We start from the raw sequence: 20,486 nt of genomic DNA on the forward strand, positions 1-20,486 counted from the left end.
CCAGCACATTTTGTTCAAATCTGTAAGTCCTTCCTGATAGTTTATTTTTTTAAAGAAAGTACGAGCAGTTCAATTAACTTGGCATACTGACGTCTCAGTAAGTGTAAAGGCAGTGTGACCCAACTCTTATGGCTGTTGTAAAAGTTACAACACAAGAGAAGTTGGATGATGTGATCATTTTTAATTACACTATGTAGGAAGTTACCACTATACTGGTTTAATCTAAAAGATTGTGATTGCACACTTATTTATTTATTTTTTTGTGAGAAAGTAAAACCCCCAAAGCTTAAAAAACAATTATTTAATCTGTAATAGTTTGTTGCATTTTATAACGATTGGAATGGATTAAAAAATAATGTAATTGATACATTTAAACCAAGAAAGCTGCAGCGTAAGTTCAGGTGTTCTGAAGGGAAGTGGAGTCGAGGTGTAAAGGATCATTAGATAGTCGAGAAAAAATGCAAGTATCATTAAAATGTTTGTATTTAAGGAGTGCAGTAGTTTTGCATGTGAATTTAAGGCCTCAGAAGGAGAAACATCCCCCTCTGCTGTGTGTTTGCGGGTTCTACCACTGCATTGCACCAAGCTCAGCCCTCAGAACCTTTTCCCTTCTCTCTGTTTCGTCAGGACGTGTAAAAGTGTTGCGCCGTCGTAGCAGAGTTGTTTTGAAGTACTTTAATAAAAGTTTTTCCTTTTACAACAGTTTAATTTTTGTAAAAACATAAATACGTATAGTAGTTTAGCCTTCATTTATTGCCTTCCTGACCTCGAAAGGTTTGTCGTGGTAGAGTAATGGCGCTGAAGCGTTTCGGGGGTTTGACACAAATTTTAGGGACAATTTGTCAACTTAAACCATTTGGACCTTTTAAACGGACAAGTTTGGGGTCATTAAAATCCTACAGCGCTTCAGCGGGAGGCGAAGACAGCCAGACAGGTAGGAGAGTGGTTGGTTTGTGCATGTAATGACCGAACCTGGCCGGTAGGTGGCAGCACATGCTGCAGCAGCCGAGGCAGACACGCACCTGCAAACGCTGCGTGTACTTAAGGCTGATTTATGGTTCCGCGTTACACCAACGCAGACCCTACGCCGTAGGGTACGGCGTAGGGTCTGCGTTGGTGTAACGCGGAACCATAAATCAGCCTTATTCTTCAACAAGAGGTTAATTAAACCTTGGGGATCAAAGCTTAATATTAAACTTTTTTTTTCTCAATTTTCCTCTTCTCAGCATACATATATTGAGATGGTCGCTACAGCAACAGGAGTAGTAATTAATAACCTTGAAATAATAAAATCTCAAACCCATCAGGTGTGACAATCAGCATGTATTTTAAATTATAACTGGAATTACAGGCATAATACCTATGAAGTTGTATTATTTTGCTTGATTACTTTCAAAAAATTGCCAAAGAAAAAATAAAATGAACCCTCTCATCCTTTTTTCCTTTTCCCCCCCATTTGGCTTTGTGGCATACATTTCCTCTGGCTATGGCATAAACCAGTGACAATGTGTCAGAAATGTTACTGATAAATGCCTGTTTATAGTCTTTCCCAGTAATTAATGGAAACAAAACCCTTACTTTCCATCCCTGCTGTCAAATAGTTGTAATTGCTGCCAAGCTTCTTGTGTGTCTCCACGGGGATCTGGGACCACTCCTTTAACAGCTCTGTCCAGGTCTTTGTGGTTGGAAAGCTTCCTCGCTATCACTCTGCTCTTGTTGTGGATGATTCACTGATCTGGATCGGGACTCGTCCACTCCTGTGAGCCATTCGTGGAACACTTTGACAGTATGTTTCATAACTAATATAATATTGGTCCTATGCTGCAAAACTAAAATGATATTTTTCTGCAGAATACTCTTGTCATTTTTGCCAGAATCAAAATGTGATCACCTTCTCAAATTATGCACTTTGACAAATGTCCTGGGTGACTGGCTGAAAACAATACAAACAGGGGAAAAAAGGCAAACATAAATAAACAAATGTTCTTCTCCATGTTTAACTGCGGGGATGTTGAGCTTGGATGTAAGCCTGTTTTTTGTTTATTTAACTTTTTAATCCAAACAAAAGCAATTGCCCAATTTCCAAATTAGTGTGCCCGTCTGTGAGAAGAAGAGACTTCTCCGTGGTTGGGATCCGCGGAGAACAACTTAATCCAGTCTCTGCTTGGGTGCTTGCCTGTAAATGTTGCTGCCAGAATTTCTCAGATGTGTCAGGGTGGACTTAACAAGGACCTTTGAACCTTGGGAGAAGCTGGAAAAAAGAGGGCTGAAACTCATAGTTTTGCTGCTTCGAGCAATCCAAGAAGATATTGATCTGAAATCTTAGTCAAAAAGGAAAAAACAGAACAAAGTAAAAGTTTTTGTTTAGTTCGCCTCTGCATCTCGTCCAAAACCTGAATGATGGGAGGAAAGCTCTCTACTGTAGACATCCATACAGCCTTTATATGCATCTCAATTCTGATATAATGCTGAGCTTAACTTTATTTGTCATAGGGCTATTGTAAATTGATGGTGGTTTCAAATTTTGTTTGAAATGCATCAAATGAAACCCCCTTTTTAAGCATATTTATTATACAAAAATGCGTTCCATCCCCTGAGTCTTTCCCAGTGCTTCTGTCCCAACATGATACTGGAGTCAACAGTCCAGAGCTTGTTAGGATTCTGTTCACCCCCTTGGATCTGCACGACTGTACTAACGCTGTGTAATGATTTGTTTGAGGTGTAGTAGAGTAAAAAAAAAAAGTGCCTTTTCATTTCACCCTTCACTGGGTTTAGTTTAGCAGTCCATCTTCCGCAGGATAGCCGGTGAGAGTGAGGCTAATTCATGCAGTAGCACGGTTTCCCGGCTCCCCTCCCTTGGATGCAGTTGCATCTGGGTGTGGTTGACAGTTGGATTCCCTGGGATGAACTTAAACAATGTCAGGTCAACTGCCTTCTGCAACCTCAAACCACAATCCGTGGCACACTCACACATGCTCATAAACATGCAGAAATCCTCACTTCAACCCACTAATTGTATTATTTTTATTATTGCGACAAGCTTAATAAGATAATTTATGCTCCAGCTCCACCGTTCCTAATGCGACATTTCCCTGGATTGCCGTCTCCTAGGTGATGTGGCCTGCATCGCTCTTCACCTGCACACTCTCTGTCATCGTTTACAGGCCAGACTGTGGTCTCGGAGCGACGGGGATCTGTGGTCACGGTGGAGATAAACCGGCCAGAGGTGCGTAACGCGGTGAACCAGGAGACAGCGAGGCGTCTGCTGGAGGAGCTGCAGGCCTTCGACAGTGACCCACACTTGAATGTTGCTGTCCTGCACGGCAAAGGTAAGATAATTGCACGGGAAAGATTGGATCGACGAAAACACATTTTTTACTGTTTTCCAGGGAAGCTGCCAGAGAGTCAGTGACCTGCCCGATGGCCCTTTATTTCAGGCAGATGTTTACAGACGCATCGCAAAGTCTGAGCTTTGTTTAAATGTTTTCAGTTATCCACCAACGAGCGGGCCCTCTGGCCCGGAGCTGAAGCTTTGACCGCTCAAATTATATTTATTTTCAGAAAGTGGCACATAAATGCTCTTGGTAGACAGCTTTAAGTCGTCCGGGAAACCTTTGTGTTTTAGAAAATGTTATTTGCTTTATGCTGATCAGAGACACGAGTTGCATTTCCTGACGTTGTGAGAATGTTACTCCTCAACGAAATGGGAAACATACTTGTATATTTGTTGTTTGAAAGGATTTTAAGGCTGTGCAGTAAATGTGACCTCACATCTTAGATTCATATTAGCAAGTCTGACACAATCTGGTGATGACAGAGTCCTCCAGAACTTTTAGAAACATGGAGAATATAGCACCGTACAAAAGCCTTACACATGTATTCTTGTTGTTTTATCAAACCTTCAACGGCAGTCATATTTATTTCACTCTCTTTGATACAGATTTTCTCTCAAACCAAAGTAAAATCTACTCCTTTAACTCTCCATAAAAATATTTAGATCTGGAAGATGTTTGCTTTCAGAACATCTTGATCTGAATTAAGTGGTTTTATTTTGCATACATTTCATCTGGAAGTCGGGTTTTTCTGAGACTGAAGCTGATTATCAAAATAATAGATGATAAAACGCCAATTTGCACGTGGCTGCATCTTTGATGAATCTGCACAAAGAAACGCATTTATTGAAGTGCCTCGTGTTCATCAGCTGTTTTATTGTATTTAAACAATTCTTCACTTTTCCCAACCTGTTCATTTCTTCCAAATTTCCATACTCAGGACTAAAACCGTCCTTCCCTCAATTATCCTCTTCTGCAGGTCTTTTTCCAGCCTCTTTCTCCCGCCGCTTAGATCTCACCGACGCGCTGAGGAGACCAGACAAGTGCACACGCAGTGAAAACACACACGCAGACACACACCTGCGAGGTGGCCTGCTCAGCGTCAGCCACCCAAGACCAGAATCCTGTCACAACTCGTAATGTTTCTGAAAATAATCATGACACACTGCGAACGCGCTCCCTCCCCCAGTGGAAACATTGTCCTGGGCCCTGGACTCAGCCCGTTCGCCGTATGAGTCGCGCCGCGGCCTCCGAGTATATACTTTGGTCCTTCGGAGGTTTGAGGTCCCACATAATGGCCCGGGATACGTCTCGTCTCAGCTGCGAGTTGACAACAGCGCGTTAAAGAGTCATTTTCCTTAAATGGCTTCGCAATTAGCAGCACAGTAGGTAGTTTCAGCAAAAAGCGGCTCCTCCGCAATTCCCACAATTCCTGTAATGTAGTTTTAATCGTCCCGGCACACATTCCTGTCAGCAGGTTGCTGTCCACCGCAGCTGACCCTCGGCGGTGATTAACGGGACGTCGGTGCTGCCGGGTCACAAGCGGGGAAGTTCAAGCATTGATGTAATGTTTCTGCGAACATACGGAATCCATTTTGTTCAAATTAGCACCGACACGATCGCTTTCTCAGCCCTCTTTTTTTTTTTTCAGCGTCAGGGTGTTTTCTTTTAGCTTACGAAATGAAGAGTAATTGCTTTCAGCATGTGTTGGATGTGCTGGGGACGCGTTGGCAGCGCGTGGGATTCAGGTTCTGCTGGGGTCGGTCTGGTACGGTTTACCTGTGACACCGTGGACAACAAGTGAAGCTCAACAGAGGCCCAGACTCTTTTTTTTCTCCACTTTTTTAAACGTGTATATGTCTACTTGGTGATGTAAAACACTTTAAGAAGTTTAGTTTTGATGTGACTACATGAGACGGAGGAGGGCAGAAATAGCGTTGTCATGGTGAGGACGGAGATGTTGCAGCCATCTCCAGCTGTGATGAGTCCAGCCCAGTTTTAAAAAAAATATATAAAATGAAGTGCTGCATCTCCTTCAATTTGAATTGAAGGAGACATATGCCCTTTCCTTAAGCGTTGACACATTTCCTGAGGCCTTTAATGAAATGTGTGTGTGACACGCTGTGGCCAAGTTCCCCAAGAGATGCATCACAACAAGCGCCCTTTTTAACATTTTTACTGGTCTCTTCATCGCAGCCAGTTTTGGGCGTGTGCGTCTTCTGACAGTGGCGTTACAGCTTCACACGGCCCTCGTCGGAGGAACGCTGAGCGCTGCACGGCTTCAGCGTAGGTGGAGATACAGATGTGGAGGCTGGGTAATTGGGCCTGTGAGGTCAAAATACTTAACACTTCTGAAAATCTCACCAAATTTCATAGTTTGAAGACGCAGGCTGCCAAGACTAAGTCAGAGGGTTTTGTTAGGTCACAGTTTGTGATTTGGAAGTCACTTAAGACACTCAAGATGTTTTCTTTTCTCAATAAGTCCCTTTTGAAGCTCTGTGGGACAAATACAAGCAGATCGAAACGTCGGCCACATTATCTCTCTCTTTTTTTTAATGGCATTTGTTCTCTGACGTGGCACTACTTCCACCTTTTCTTTTTAGTTAAACGGGGTTAAAGCTCAGCATTATAATTAAAAGGATGCTGTTTGTTATTAACTACTCTCAGTATGTTTAACTGTGTTTTAATTTTCAGTGTTTTTGTTTTTGTTTGCCACTGAAGACCTACAACGACTTGACAAAAGTTTTACAAAAGTTCACAAAAAAAGAGACATATGTAATTTTGTCCTCACAAAGTTTAATATTACATTAAATTCATATTCTAAAATATTTATACTTAGGCAAAAGTGACCACCTAAGTATTTTTTGCATGTCTGGCAGCACAAACGTCTGAATCACTATTATTTTTAAGTAAAATTTCACATTAGTAGTAAAGAATGATCTCCAGCTTTTGCTCATTTCCTCCTTTTGAACAAAAAAACTGTTCCTGGCGCTCTGTTACGACGCTGCTCCCTGACCCACAGCTACAACCCAAGCTCACAGCTTATGTGTGTTTCTGGAACATGTGTTCGTTACGATTGTTTTCATTACTGTTACATTTCAGAGCGAGGAGGACTTTATGAGTTCCTACTGGAGACTGTGAGAAACTGTTTGTTTGCTTCTCGAGCGATGTTGTAATTACCACATGAATCTGGTGGAGGAGGCTGCGGTTTGACTGCGTTATTCTTCCATTAATGAGAGTACGGCGCATGCGAGCACATGCACGAGCTGTGTCTCTGCATCGAATTTAAGTTCTGTAGGAAACATAAGCATTTGTTTGCCAGCGAGTCAAAAGAAAGCTGCTGTCCAAATTGCAGCCCTTTTTTCATACACATCATTTTCCCTTCCTCTCTGACTTTCCAGCTGCAATACTTTGTAATTTTGTGGTCTCTTCCAGGAGGGAATTTCTGCGCTGGTTATGATCTGAAAATGCTAGCCAATCAGAAAATCCCCCATAAATTGGAGCAAGATGTCACTGAGGCTCCTGGTCCAATGGTAAGCAGTGTTTGGGCTTTGATTGTGTGTGTACTGCTGAGGTTTATATATACATGTCTGTATGATGTTAAGAAGAGCGAAAGGTTTCTAAAATATATATAATACCAGAAAAAAATGGTCAGTAATAATTGTGTGTATTTTTTAAATTTCCGAGGAAAGGTAGAGGGGAAGATTTTGCAGCTGAATGAGGGAAATGACTCAATTGCTGCACTCGTGTCTCGAGCAGAAAGTAGTTGATAAAAATCATAAGGTAAAGAATTTACTATAAACTATCAGAACTGATCAATAAATATTTTTTGGACTGGATGTGAAAGTTCCCCATCTGACAAAAATCAGGTTTTTTACCTTGTTTACATGCTTATGGGATGTTTTTATGTGTAAAATATGTTGACTTATGATAAGAAATCAACACTGTGCCCGTGGATTTCTGCTTTGAATGACCAACGATCGGCAGCAAAGCCTCCATGTAAGATATTGCCTGTAAAATATTGGCATGACCAGCTCTGATTACTTTCTGGGAAGCGCTCTACGGCTAATATACGTGAGTTGCAAAGACCTGATGAAATAGATGCTGACTGCAAGAATAAGTCTCCACACGCCATGCGGAAGAGACGGCAGAAGCAAGTCACTGCTGCATCCTTCATTTCCTCTTCTTGAGACTCGCTGTCCGGTTTACACATATGCTGCTGGACTATCTCCCGACGAGATCCAGCCTTTGGATTTCATAGTAGTCTTGCAGAGTCACCGCGGACAGGCAGGCCAGTGTCCTGTATTGGCAGCAGGAAGGTAGGCAGGATCATATTGGCATATTCGTAGAAACCCATCCGTGAGAGCTTGTTTTAGTCAGGAATGTACAATTTTTAATTAATAACTGCTGTGGAGAAATGACATCATTGTATCTGAAACAGAAAACATGATGACTCATTTGTTCAGTTCCTACCAAGACCAAAAGAGATGGTTTGAGACATCAATTATAAAATTAAAGCTGAAAGCAGCGATGAATGGGCCCTCGCACCCTTGTGCACGTTCAGGCGTGCTGCAGTGGAAGCTTGTATGACTTGCATGTAGATTCTTCAGGCAGCGGATGACACCACCCACGACTATTTATGTCAAACCATTCAAAAGTTATGGCAAAAAATAGGGACTATCAAATATGGACCAACCACATGAAGGGGCGGGGCTAATTTGCACCAATTATGTTCAAGAACTCAAAACCGAGTCCGATGACACCACCCACGAGTCTTTATGTCAAACCATTCAAAAGTTATAGCAGAAAATAAAGATGAAGGGGGGGGGACGCGCTTTTTGGCGTCTATCGTCTCCACCGTAACGCTTTTGACTGAGAAAAGTAATGCGCGTTGTCACAGGATCGAGACGCACATTTTGATGTATAACACACCTGGGTGCACGTTACGGTTCGGGCGAAGAAGCAGCTGAAGGAATGGCATAAATTGCGGCAAAATTACACGATTCATTCAAAATGGCCGACTTCCTGTTCGGTTTCGGCCATGGCGCCAAGACACTTTTCTTTAAGTTGCGACATGATACAGGTGTGTACCGATTTTCGTGCATGTACGTCAAACCGTATCGTGGGGCTTGAGGCACAAAGTTTTCTAGGGGGCGCTGTTGAGCCATTAGGCCACGCCCATTAATGCAAACCATTAAATATCAAATTTTTCACCAGTCCTGGCTTGCGTGCAAAATTTGGTGACTTTTGGGGCACGTTTAGGGGGCAAAAAGGCCCTCATTTCATCGGAAAAATTAAAATACAAAAAACGAGGAAAAAAAAATAATAAAAAATTCCTGCAGATACAATAGAGCCTTCGCACTGTAAGTGCTCGGGCCCTAATGATACCTGGAACATTTTAGTTGATAAAGACAAAGAGCGTGACAAAGGTCGGAAAACAGGGATTGTATATATTGTTGGGTTTTACTTGCACCATTTATGCCTCACATGCTGATTGACCTTTGCGGTTGTTTCCACCAGGGTCCGTCCCGTTTGCGTCTCTCTAAGCCGCTGATTGCAGCGGTGAGCGGCTTTGCCGTGGCGGGAGGCCTGGAGCTGGCTCTGCTGGCCGACCTGAGGGTGCTGGAGGAGAGCGCTGTCCTGGGAGTCTTCTGCCGCAGGTTTGGTACGTCTGACATCTTATACACAAATCCAGCAAAAACCGGAAGTCGAGCAGCCGCCATTACTGCGGTGGCGGCTCCCTGCCAGGCTCTCTTAATGTATTTGTATTTCAGCGCTTTTTTTCTTTCTGATCTTTCTGATGCTACTTTTAAACTTTTATTGGGTGCTTCAGAAGGACCCTGCATGTTTTCTACTGTGTCTGGTACCACATTTTTCCATGTTGACTTATTCCATGCACACAGCTGGTCCGTGCAGGACATCCCAGTCAGACCCTGCCTGACAGCTGTGGTGTGGCTGCAGCAGCGCCCTCTGCTCGCCATGCAGTCACAACTAACTTGCACAACTTGGCCATCCTCCCTTCTCACTGTTACGTCCACATCATGGTGACAGTGGATGGACTGCGAGTGTCTCACTGATCCTCTCAAAATGACACGATTCTCATCTAAATGGCGGTGCAGAATTTGCCCGAGCCATCCGGAGCTGAGATAGTTCTGCTCTTCAATTAGAGACCTGTAATTGCGTTTTTTTTGGTCATCGGACGCCAGGCAATCAATAAAATATTCTTGGATACCTAAAATAAAACAAAACAAAAACAGGTGTTGTTGTTGTTGTTGTTTTTTTTAATCACGTAGCCTTTCCATAATGATTAAATGTTGCGCGGCTAGCTTGCTAACGTCAGCACATGTAACGTATGCTATATTACAGTGTTTAATCATACACTCCCTTATCTCCCTATTCCTCTATTCTTTCCTGCTTATCGCTCAAACAAATCATTATTTATAAATTAACATCAGAATTAATTTAAGATACCTTCATTAGTTATGGGAGGCCACTGTCTAACATCATCAATCCAGCTATAATGATGCTGTAGAGCGTCAGGTTACAATAACAGCATCATGAATTGATTGACACCTGTCACCGCAGCAATGGCGCCGCAGCAAGATGGCGGCACACACAAACCGGTCGCCGGATTCGTGTATAATAGCTGCTGCCGTTAGTGTAGTTAGGTGTGCGCTTCCTGCTTTACTATATCGCTTTGTTCTTGTCTTTCAAAAACACTAGCATCATCTCATTACTCAAAGAACCATCCACATATCCCGAGGGCTTCCAAGTGAGGCGTGTTCACAGATGAGACCTTAGAGTACTTTTACAATGAATTTAGCATTTGTTGCTACAGATTTGGTACACTTGTAAGCCAGACTTTTTCAATATCAACAGCTCATGTACATTCTTTAATTAATTAGATGTCCACTATGTGATATTTTGAACATTTATGTGACACCAAACACTACACTACACTGCAAAAACTCAAATTCTTAACAAGAATATTTGTCTTATTTCTCATTGAAATGTCTCATTTTTAGTCAAAGAAAATCTCATTACACTTAAAAGAAGACTCATCACTGGAAAAAACAACAATTTTCACCTGTTTCAAGTAGATTTTCACTTAAAATAAGTAGAAAATTCTGCCAGTGGAACAAGATTTGTTTTGCTTGTAATGAGAAGATGAATCTTATCTGTGATTTTTCTACTTATTTCAAGTGAAAATTTACTTGAAACAGGTGAAAATTGTCAAATAACAAGTTATTTTTCTGGTAATGACTCTTGTTTTAAGTGTAATGAGATTTTTTGACTAAAAATGAGACATTTTAACTAGAAATAAGACAAATATCCCTGGTAAGATTTTGAGTTTTTGCAGAGTTTTTTCTTCACATGAAGGGAAGTTGTCCAGGTTACAGTAACTTTCCCTCTGTGTGTGCTGTAATGTGACCACCCATTTTAGGGCATGCAGGTCTTTCCTGTGGGTTTTAGAGGGACCAAACATACAATACATCCTTTTTTTAGGCTGAAACTAAAGTGATAAGACCACATTCATTCAACAGTGGCTTTGTTCTCAGGCGACGAAGAGGGCTATGAGCTGATTAAATGCCCTTTAGGAAATATGACTAATATTCCATAAATGTAGTCAAAGTTGTCTTATTTTAAGCAAAAATATATTTGCCAATGTGGTAAGAAAACTTCTGGACTACAATTATTAAAACTAGCAAAATAGTCTTTAATGGTTTTCATTTTCTTGAATCGAGGCTTTTGTACTCTTAGAAACGGGTTTTCGCAGTAAGTTAAGGTTTTGCTTTGGGTCTGTATTTTGAAATTCCTAAAGTGTGAATGTACCTTGTAAAAACAATGGGTTTTGCAGAACCTTAGTCCAAAACAAACAGAACCAAAGCTGAAAACGCAACTAACCATGGAGCCTTTCAAGAAGATTGAAGATCTTTCTTCTTAGGAAAATCAGAACAATGTGGACTCTGGTCTTATCCCTCTTTTTGTTGGAAGCTCTTTAACTTGTTTATTCAGCGGAGAAAAGTCTGCAACTCGACTTGCTCCAGAGCACATGGCAGGAACTCAGCTTCTGTTTTTACAGGAAACATGTGAATATGACGGGGTAAAAAGCTCTCTGGTAGTCACTTCATTGAGGTGTTTGTGTCTTCACGTCTTTGGACCTTTTTTAAATCCCCCAAAATCCACCGTTAAGTCTTCATGACGCTGAATAGAAGCTAGTTTTTATGTGATCCATCTCGCCTAATAAGCCCCAAGTCCAGCACCTGGTCCTCTGGGAAATCATTTAACGTGTTTATGATTCATCCTGGGGATGTAGGTGCATCAAAATTTTGGATCCACTTACCACTAATAACGGACATAGTTGAAAAAAATTGATGAAAAAATGAGTTGACTACAATTTTTTTTTTTAACACCAGGTATAATAGTTAGGAGAGAGATGATGCTTGAGAGTCTTTTCAAGGGCAGACTAAATACAATGTCTAAATAAACATTAAAGGATGCCAAAAATGATTTGAAATTGGGAGATGTTGATGTGATATTTCCAATAAATTATTATTATATAATGTATAACTTGTCAGAATGGGAAATGAGGAAAGGTCACTTTCCTTTATAAATAACATGGTTGTCCATCGTGTCTCATCAGACATTCAGTCCTTTATTACTTTCAGATAATGATTCGGACCAACTATTTAGTAATAATGGCAGTGAGATGCCAACCTTACAAATGTGTGACCATAAACTGTATATGAGTGTGTATCAAGCTGGTGAAACTCGTCTGATTTTCTGTGGTCGTACTTCAGAGGTCCTGGGCCGCAGTAAACACTTGTACACGCGCTCAAAGTAGGGATGGGCGGTATGGACTAAAAAATGTATCACGATAATTTCTGGCATTTATCCCGATAACGATAAAAATAACGATAAAAAAATACCAATTCAACTCCATCTTTTCAACTATAAATCTATCTCGCTCTCAGATCCGCCATGTTTGTTACACAAAAACGTCATTAATGGGAATTTATCCTTCTTTCTTTCTTTCTTTCTTTCTTTCTTTCTTTCTTTCTTTCTTTCTTTCTTTCTTTCTTTCTTTCTTTCTTTCTTTCTTTCTTTCTTTCTTTCTTTCTTTCTTTCTTTCTTTCTTTCTTTCTTTCTTGCTCATATCTTCCTTCCTTCCTTCCTTCCTTCCTTCCTTCCTTCCTTCCTTCCTTCCTTCCTTCCTTCCTTCCTTCCTTCATTCATTCTTTTTTCCCTTCCTTCCTTCTTTCCTCCTGCTCTCTCCTTCCTCCTTCCCTTCCTCTTTTCCCCCTTCCTTCCTTCCTTCCTTCCTTCCTTCCTTCCTTCCTTCCTTCCTTCCATCCTTCCTTCCTTCCTTCCTTCCTTCCTTCCTTCCTTCCTTCCTTCCTTCCTTCCTTCCTTCCTTCCTTCCTTCCTTCCTTCCTTCCTTCCTTCCTTCCTTCACGTACGTTGTGCGTGGATTTAACGCTGAACCATAAATCCGGCTTTACACAAAAACATCATCAACGGGAATTTATCGTTTTTACCACGAAATGACAAATTCTTACCGTGGGGAATTTTTTTGACGGTTTATCGTGAACGGTAAAATATCGCCCATTCCTAGCTCAAAGCTCTTTTTTCTGCTTTCTAGTCTTCTTTTGATTTCGGTCGCCACAGGAAATCATCCGCCTTCATCCAACCCTGTCCTCTGAATCCTCTTCCCACACACCTACTAACTTCATGTCCTCTTTCACTTCCTGTGGATTTAAAATTTTCTAGAGATCTTCACTGGAAAGACTAATTTCTAATACAGTAAAAAAGTCTTGTTTCAAGAAAATTTTAAGACTGTTTCAGACTCCGTTGCTGGTTTTAAGAAATGTAGTCAGGAAAGTTCTTCTTACCTCACTGGCAAATATATTTTTACTTAAAATAGGACAATTTTGACTTGATTTGTGGAATATTAGGCATATTTCAAGTAGGGCTGTTTCTGTAGTATAAAGAATAGCCGTCGCATTGACTGCTCCGTTCACTCACCTGTTTAAAATGGATAAAAATGACCACAATTAACCAGATTCTCTAGAGATTTTCCAGCAGATTTTCTTTGTTGCAAAAGTCAGACATCTTGCTATGATACAGGATGCTTAGTTACATTGAATACACATATTTTCATAGTTTGCACGCAGACAATAATTTTGTCTTAACAGTAATGTGATATTTGTGTCCATGATGGTCACAGTATATCACAAAACACACACACATACACACACATGGATAGAGAGACAGAACTGGTCAGTTTTACTTAATTAGAAAAAAAAAAAAAATTCTATTAATAAAATCACTACAACAATACATATGTACAGTACACGCAGATGTTTGAAATGTTTAAATTCATCTGTAACATTAGTATATTCATTCATATTTACCATGTAGACACATGGTGTCTCACACACTGTCCTGTCCAAATCCTCTGTCTTGAAGTGTTGGCTGTGTATCACAGAGGAATTACTGCTGCTAAATCTCTCTCCTCACAGCAATTTCCCACTTCTTTCGTAACTCTCCGTCTTTGGGAAACATTCACAGTGAAAAGACCCTGGAGATGTGGGAGTCTATTACAAAGGAGGTCAAGTTTATTTTCTTCCTTCAGATTTCTTAAAACCTTTTTCTCTAAGGTTCATTGAGACATCATCCCAGCAGAGGCATATTTATTCTGAACCAACAAAAAAATGTAGTTATTATATGAAAGTCAATGGAGATGGTATAAAACACAGGAAATATTGAGCTTTATTTCGAGATGGATGCAATGGTTTTGTCCGTGACGCCTCCTGTGTGACAAACTCTGGTCACACTGGGCTTATTTCTACAACAGCATCCACAGTTTCAGCTGTAATCTCCATCTGTGTTATAGGATGGATGATTTATTACTAATATTCAGTCTTCCTTGTGAAAAGTAATTCCTCTTTTCCTGCTTTAGATCGTCCGCCGATTAGAGCAAGAAAACGCAGCACAGCTTCTGTCACCGTTGGCGGCGGCTGTGTAGGTTTGCTGAGTTGTGATCGGTTCAAGATGGCACCGACGTCTAGGAGTTATGGTTAAAGTAGCCTGTTGTTGGTGGCGACAGGATGGTCAAACAGAGATTTTAACTTTATCTTTTATAGTTTAATGAGTAACAAAGTTTGTTCATCACAAACGTTAAAATACATTTTAAACTGAAGAAAATATTTACATTGTCTCCTTGGTAGTTGCCATATGTCTTAAACAATCTTTAGGCTAATTTAAAAACCTAATAGCTCAATAAAATTGTTTAAATTAGGTCTCAATTTATAATCCTGTTAGTCAATTAATAGTTTTCAATAATTGATTGACAAAAACAGTGAAGCTATGTTGTGGACGGAGCCTCATTAGGTCTCTGACCAATCAACGCACACCGAGCACCTTTGGGTCGGGACTCAACCTTTCTGAGCCTTTTCCTTTTACAGGAAATCCCAAACTCTGCTCTGATATTATTAGTTGTAACTGAAATATTATGCAGTTGTGATCTTTTTATTTAAAGGTTTGTCAGCAGTAACCATGACAACATTACTGTCGCAACAGTAACAGCTACTTCGATCTACGATCTGTTCACAATCACTCGGACAACTTTACTTTACATATCAGCAGAACTTATTATAGTAATACTTTATCTTCAACTGTCTTTAGTAATAACAAACAACCTTACAAATGAAGATGCAATGACACTTCTGTCCCTCCCACGTAACATTTAGAAGAGCGAGGGACTTTATCTTTAGCTAGCCACGTCTCTTCCGCCTTATTTTACAGTTTTGCTGTTTTCTCCGTGCGTGTTGTTTCCTCAGCTAATTATATCTGTCGCGGAGAGCGACCTTCTGTTTTCTCTGCATCCAAGCAAATATAACCCGTCTCCTAATACCAGGAAGTCGACTCTATTTCTTTTTTTTGAGCTTTGCTACTTTGTCCTCTGTTATCACCCCCGACCTCCTCTTGTTTGTGTGCGAGGATGGAGTCATAGTGTGATAACAGTCATAACCGTGACCTCCTGGCAATGCGGCCACAGTCTGCTGGGCAGCCTTGATAAGTAGAAGAGGAAACAACCCACTGCCAGGTTTCCACTGGAGGGCCAGACTGGCTCTACATATTATTTATGTCACATAATTTCCTCATAAACACCATTTTCCTTTTTTGGCGTCATGTAGCTTACTGGCATGGTTTGCTGACCCGCTGACTCCGCAGTACTTCTAAAAGCTCAAGCAGTACTTTAGGTCCTTCCTGTAAACACGTAAGGCTGATCTGAAACCCTGAAAGCCGCCGTCCCCTCGCTGTGTAAAAGTGGCTTTCGTTGGACTGTTGCAGCATCTCTTATGAAGCGGTCACTCCTTTAGCCAGATGAAGGGGTTTAAATAACAACCACGGTGTTTATAAACCCGTCTGTCCTACTATGATTTACTGGCAGTACTAGAATAAGAGTGTAATCATGCAAAGCTTATCATCTCAGGCCTGTAATTTAACAGGAGAGCATCCTGGCAGTGTCTTTCTGACTGGATGTTGTTTCAGAACGCACTGCACTCTCTGTGCGGTGTCCCTTTCCAATTAAAGGCAATGTTTGATCATTGATCGAGATATTTTTCTTACATTGGACCCCCCTCTCTTTAAGATTGATCTATACAGGATCTTAAGAGATGCGGTTACAACTTATGGACAGAGGTGGGTAGAGTAGCCAAAAATTGTACTCAAGTAAAAGTACTGTTACTTCAGAATAATATGACTCAAGTACAAGTAAAAAGTAGTCATCCAAATAATTACTTGAGTAAAAGTAATAAAGTACTTGGTGAAAAAACTACTCAAGTACTGAGTAACTGTTGAGTAACGTCTGATTTGTTTTTTTAACACAACCATTCAAACAGACAAAAGTACAAAATAATCATCTTCAGGCAAATTAAATCAATAAAATAATAAAATAAATTAAAATTAATAAAAAATAGTTTAAATTAAAATAATCTTAAAGTAAATTCAAGTACTTTAATAAATAATAAAATAAATAAAATAATAACAGAATAAAAAAATAAATTAAGCACAAGTAGCACACAATTTCAAGCCTTTGTACTTTTCTTTTTTACCCAGAACTACTGTAGAACAAGCCCATGAACTCATAGAAACTCTGTGTGTTTGAGTCTGTGTAAATGTGACAAAACATGCAAAAACAAACATTTTTCCCAAAGAATCACCCAGTGATGTCATGAGATTGACGCGTACGCGGATAAAAGGGATAAAAGAAAAGTAACAAGCTCAATGTAGCCTAAAGTAGCGGAGTAAGAGTAACAGTTTCTCCTTCACAAATCTACTCAAGTAAAAGTAAAAAGTATAGTGATTAAAAACTACTCCTAAAAGTACAACATTTCCCAAAACGTACTCAAGTAAATGTAACGGAGTAAATGTAACTCGTTACTACCCACCACTGCTTATGGATATTTAAAGTTTGTTCATTTTGTGTAGTTTGTTCAACTATTAGCTGAAGACGTTGCTAAAAATGAGGAAAGCACAAGAAGTTATGCAATACTGCCTTGCAAATTTCTGTTTTGAGTCACCGGGTTATTGGTTAGACCAAGCTGTTATGCAATTACAATTATAGCCTAATTATTTCAGTCAGGAAATTCCCACCAGGCAAATTGTGCCAAGCTCAGTGTGGAAGGCTGCGGAGTCCAGAGGTGGCACGAATATTTCTAAAAAAGAAACAACAAAAACCCCCCCTCGCACACAGGCAACCTTATTAAGCATTTAAGGAGTCATCACATGATATAGTACAAGTTTATCAAGTCGGAGGGAGGGAGGGATGAGTCCCTAATTCGCTGTCTCGGATCATATTTCATGTCTGCTAAAAGAAGTGCAGGCAATCAGCTTCGATCATGTGGACCCAATGTGTTCAAATGTCAAACTATAAATGTCTCTGGTTTACATAGTTGTGGATGAACTTTCAATTTAATTATTGGATTTAATCAATTACCTTTATGTGTTGTTAATTAGGTAAAAAAATTGTTTCATTTGTGTTAAAAAAAAATAAAATAAAAGCAACACTGGTATCGGATCGGCATTCAGTATCGGCTGATACTCAAAGTCAGGGTATCAGAATCAGTATCGGAGAGAATAATGGTACCAGAACATCTCTAATAATGTGTTTTTATCATTTGTACAGTTTCATTGTATTTTATACTGAAAAACTTAAAGGGGTTAATACAAAAAAGTTAATATACAGTATGCTGCGTGTTTCCTCTTCATCTTTTAACCAACACAGAAACATTAATACAGTGAGGCGTCGCAGAGCAGATGGATCCGTCCCAGCTGTCACAGGGAGAGGCGGGTAAACCGTAGGCAGGGTACCGGCCCGTCACAGGTCCACACACAGAACATCAACCATGTACACTCAAACCTATGTACAACTTAAGATGATACATCTTCCTATCGTGCATGTTTTTGAGGCGTGCACTCAAAGCCACTTGTATTGTAACATTGCTGTATTGTGAAATGCACTCGTCATTGTTTGGAGTGGCAGCAGTTCTCACCATCAACTGTACATACACATGTACGCCTGACCTCAGGAGCTCTGTTTTCATCTCCTGCCTTTGTTTCTGCTGTTGGTGCTTTCTTCTTTTTCACATTTTTTTCCACTGATAAGCATTATTACCACATAATAAAATCTTACTTATGAGGGATCAGCTGATTCGAGTTAAGGTGTAATTAACCTTGTTTTTGCTGTTTAAGTGCGTATTGTTTTTCCAGCTTCGTCTGGAGGGTTGGCTGTGAAGTAAAAATGTTTTGGGGGATTTTTGACAGCGTTGCTGCGCAGTAGTCCGAGTGTTGGCTTTTTTTAGCACAAACAAAAGGCTAAGTGGAAGGAGGTGGTCTCTCAAACTGGAACACAGTTGTGGGAGCGTGTGAGGTTTCTCAGTCTGAAGACAGTTTGGAGGAATATAAGTATAGAAAATTAGGAATCCTACAAATGAACAAGAGCTATCTTTATTAGAGATGGTTCATATATCAGACAGTGAACCTTTAGGGCACAACCAGGAAAATATTTCATTTTCATTTCCAGACATATCCAAACCCTTGTATAGAGCATGACAGCATTAACACTAATATGAATCTATGCATCTATATATAAATAGATACACACACACATTTTAAACACAAAGAATCCCTTTGTAAATACATGTATGTAAATTAAGGATTTTTTTTAACTGAAATAAATAAGTCTATAAAATATAACACATAACACATAAATTATGTGTAACATGTCTGTAAAGGGTTAGGAAGAAGTAAAACTTATTTCCAGTAGTCCATAATTAGGGCCCGAGCACTGACAGTGACTATTGTATCTGTAGGATTCTTTTTTTCTCGTTTTTCTTCCGATGAAATGAGGGCCTTTTTGCCCCCCTAAACGTGCCCCAAAAGGCACCAAATTTTGCACGCAAGCCAGGCCTGGTGAAAAATTTGATATTTAATGGTTTGCATTAATGGGCGTGGCTTAATGACTCAACAGCGCCCCCTAGAAAACTTTGTGCCTCAAGCCCCACAATACGGTTTGACGTACATGCACGAAAATCGGTACACACCTGTATCATGTCGCAACTTAAAGAAAAGTCTCCTGGCGCCATGGCCGAAACCGAATCGTGTCATTTTGGCGCAATTTATGCCATTTCTTCGGCCGTTAATGCGGCCCGAACCGTAACGTGCACCCAGGTGTGTTATACATCAAAATGTGCGTCTCGATCCTACGACGATGCGCATTACTTTTCTCAGTCAAAAGCGTTACCGTGGCGACGATAGATGCCAAAAAGCGCGCTCCTCCTTCATCTGATTAGTCCATATTTGATAGTTCCTACTTTCTGCCATAACTTTTGAATGGTTTGATATAAAGAGTCATAGTGTCATCGGACTTAGTTTTGAGTCCTTGACTTTTATTGGTGAAAATTGCAGGCGCGAGGGCCCGTTCATCGCTGCTTGCAGCTTTAATTACACTTTATGTCCATACGGTTTTCTGAGTTCCATGAATTTATGCAAGAAAAACACATATACATATAAAGTAATGCAGAAATTAAATAATATTATTTGAATGCTATATTTTAGCATTGTAAATTGATAATCAGATAGACTTTCACATCCAACTACACACTGATACCCACACACACATTCACACCCACACTCACACCCACATGCACAGTGCACCCTGAGAGCACCCAGACCAGAACACCCGCCCCAGTGCAGACATCCCAGCCAAACTCAGAGCATCGCCACCAAGGGCCCGAACACAGTGATGCACAAATCCCCTCAAAGTCCACAAGGACCCCCAGAACCCTGCCCTCGGCCCACCACCAAGGGGCACCAAATGTGGACCACTGAGGGAATGTAAACAACCACAGAACCGGACCACAAAAAAGAGGGACCCGGAAAAGCCAAGGAGTTCCAACTATCTCCCAATCCAACTTGACACAAACACACACCCACCTGAAAATATACAGTCAAACTCGTGTGTACAATCTTACTTACAGCGTTAGAGACACACATTCAGGTTCAGATCAGATTATCATCCCTGTACTTGCTGAAAATCATCAGTCTGAGCCTTTTCTTAAACAAACTCACGAGTTTAATCCAGACCTTCACCCCGCTGACTGAAGTGCACGTTCTCTTCATGACTGTTCATAACTGTTCTTCCCCTGTAACCACAACCCCCCTCTCTATCAGTCAAGACTTTCTGTCTGTTATCTGGTAGTTGTTTGTTTCTGGCTTCATACATCAGCTGAGCTGTGTGAAGTTCTACCAGATCTGGGAGTTTTATTGGGCAGGAGTTCATAAATAACTCATTAGTGTTGTCCTGGAAACCTGCCTTATGAACCGTTCTGATGGCTCTTTTCTGGAGTGTTCACAAGATGCTTAATTTCAGGGGTTTTCAGGGCTTTTTTCCTGAGAAACTGACATTTTCTGAACTCAAACTGTCTTGAACAAAGCCAAATCTCAGTCTTCACTTTGCATCTTAATAGTCTCAGCTAATCCAGTGGCTGCACTCAGACTTTTTCCATCAGCGTGAAAGTATGTTTGGGAGGCAATAAGACGCGTCGCTGTGGTTTTTGCACATTATAGTCGCACAGCTTCTCCTAC

The 20,486-nt window shown here is 40.5% G+C and overlaps 1 protein-coding gene across 2 annotated transcripts in view; it reads left to right on the plus strand.

The window, feature by feature from the left end:
• Positions 1–602: 602 nt before the first annotated feature.
• zgc:101569 (uncharacterized protein LOC449822 homolog) overlaps positions 603–20,486 on the plus strand; it is a 32,670-nt gene continuing 12,786 nt past the window's right edge. For both annotated transcript variants that reach the window (XM_061713409.1, XM_061713408.1), the window contains exons 1-4: positions 603–934; positions 3,165–3,329; positions 6,768–6,865; positions 8,853–8,997. In XM_061713409.1, coding sequence (XP_061569393.1) covers positions 793–934; positions 3,165–3,329; positions 6,768–6,865; positions 8,853–8,997 — 550 coding nt within the window. In that variant the 5' untranslated portion in view covers positions 603–792. The remainder of the gene's footprint in view (positions 935–3,164; positions 3,330–6,767; positions 6,866–8,852; positions 8,998–20,486) is intronic.

This window comes from Cololabis saira, chromosome 22, assembly GCF_033807715.1.
Source record: "Cololabis saira isolate AMF1-May2022 chromosome 22, fColSai1.1, whole genome shotgun sequence".
NCBI lineage: Eukaryota > Metazoa > Chordata > Actinopteri > Beloniformes > Belonidae > Cololabis > Cololabis saira.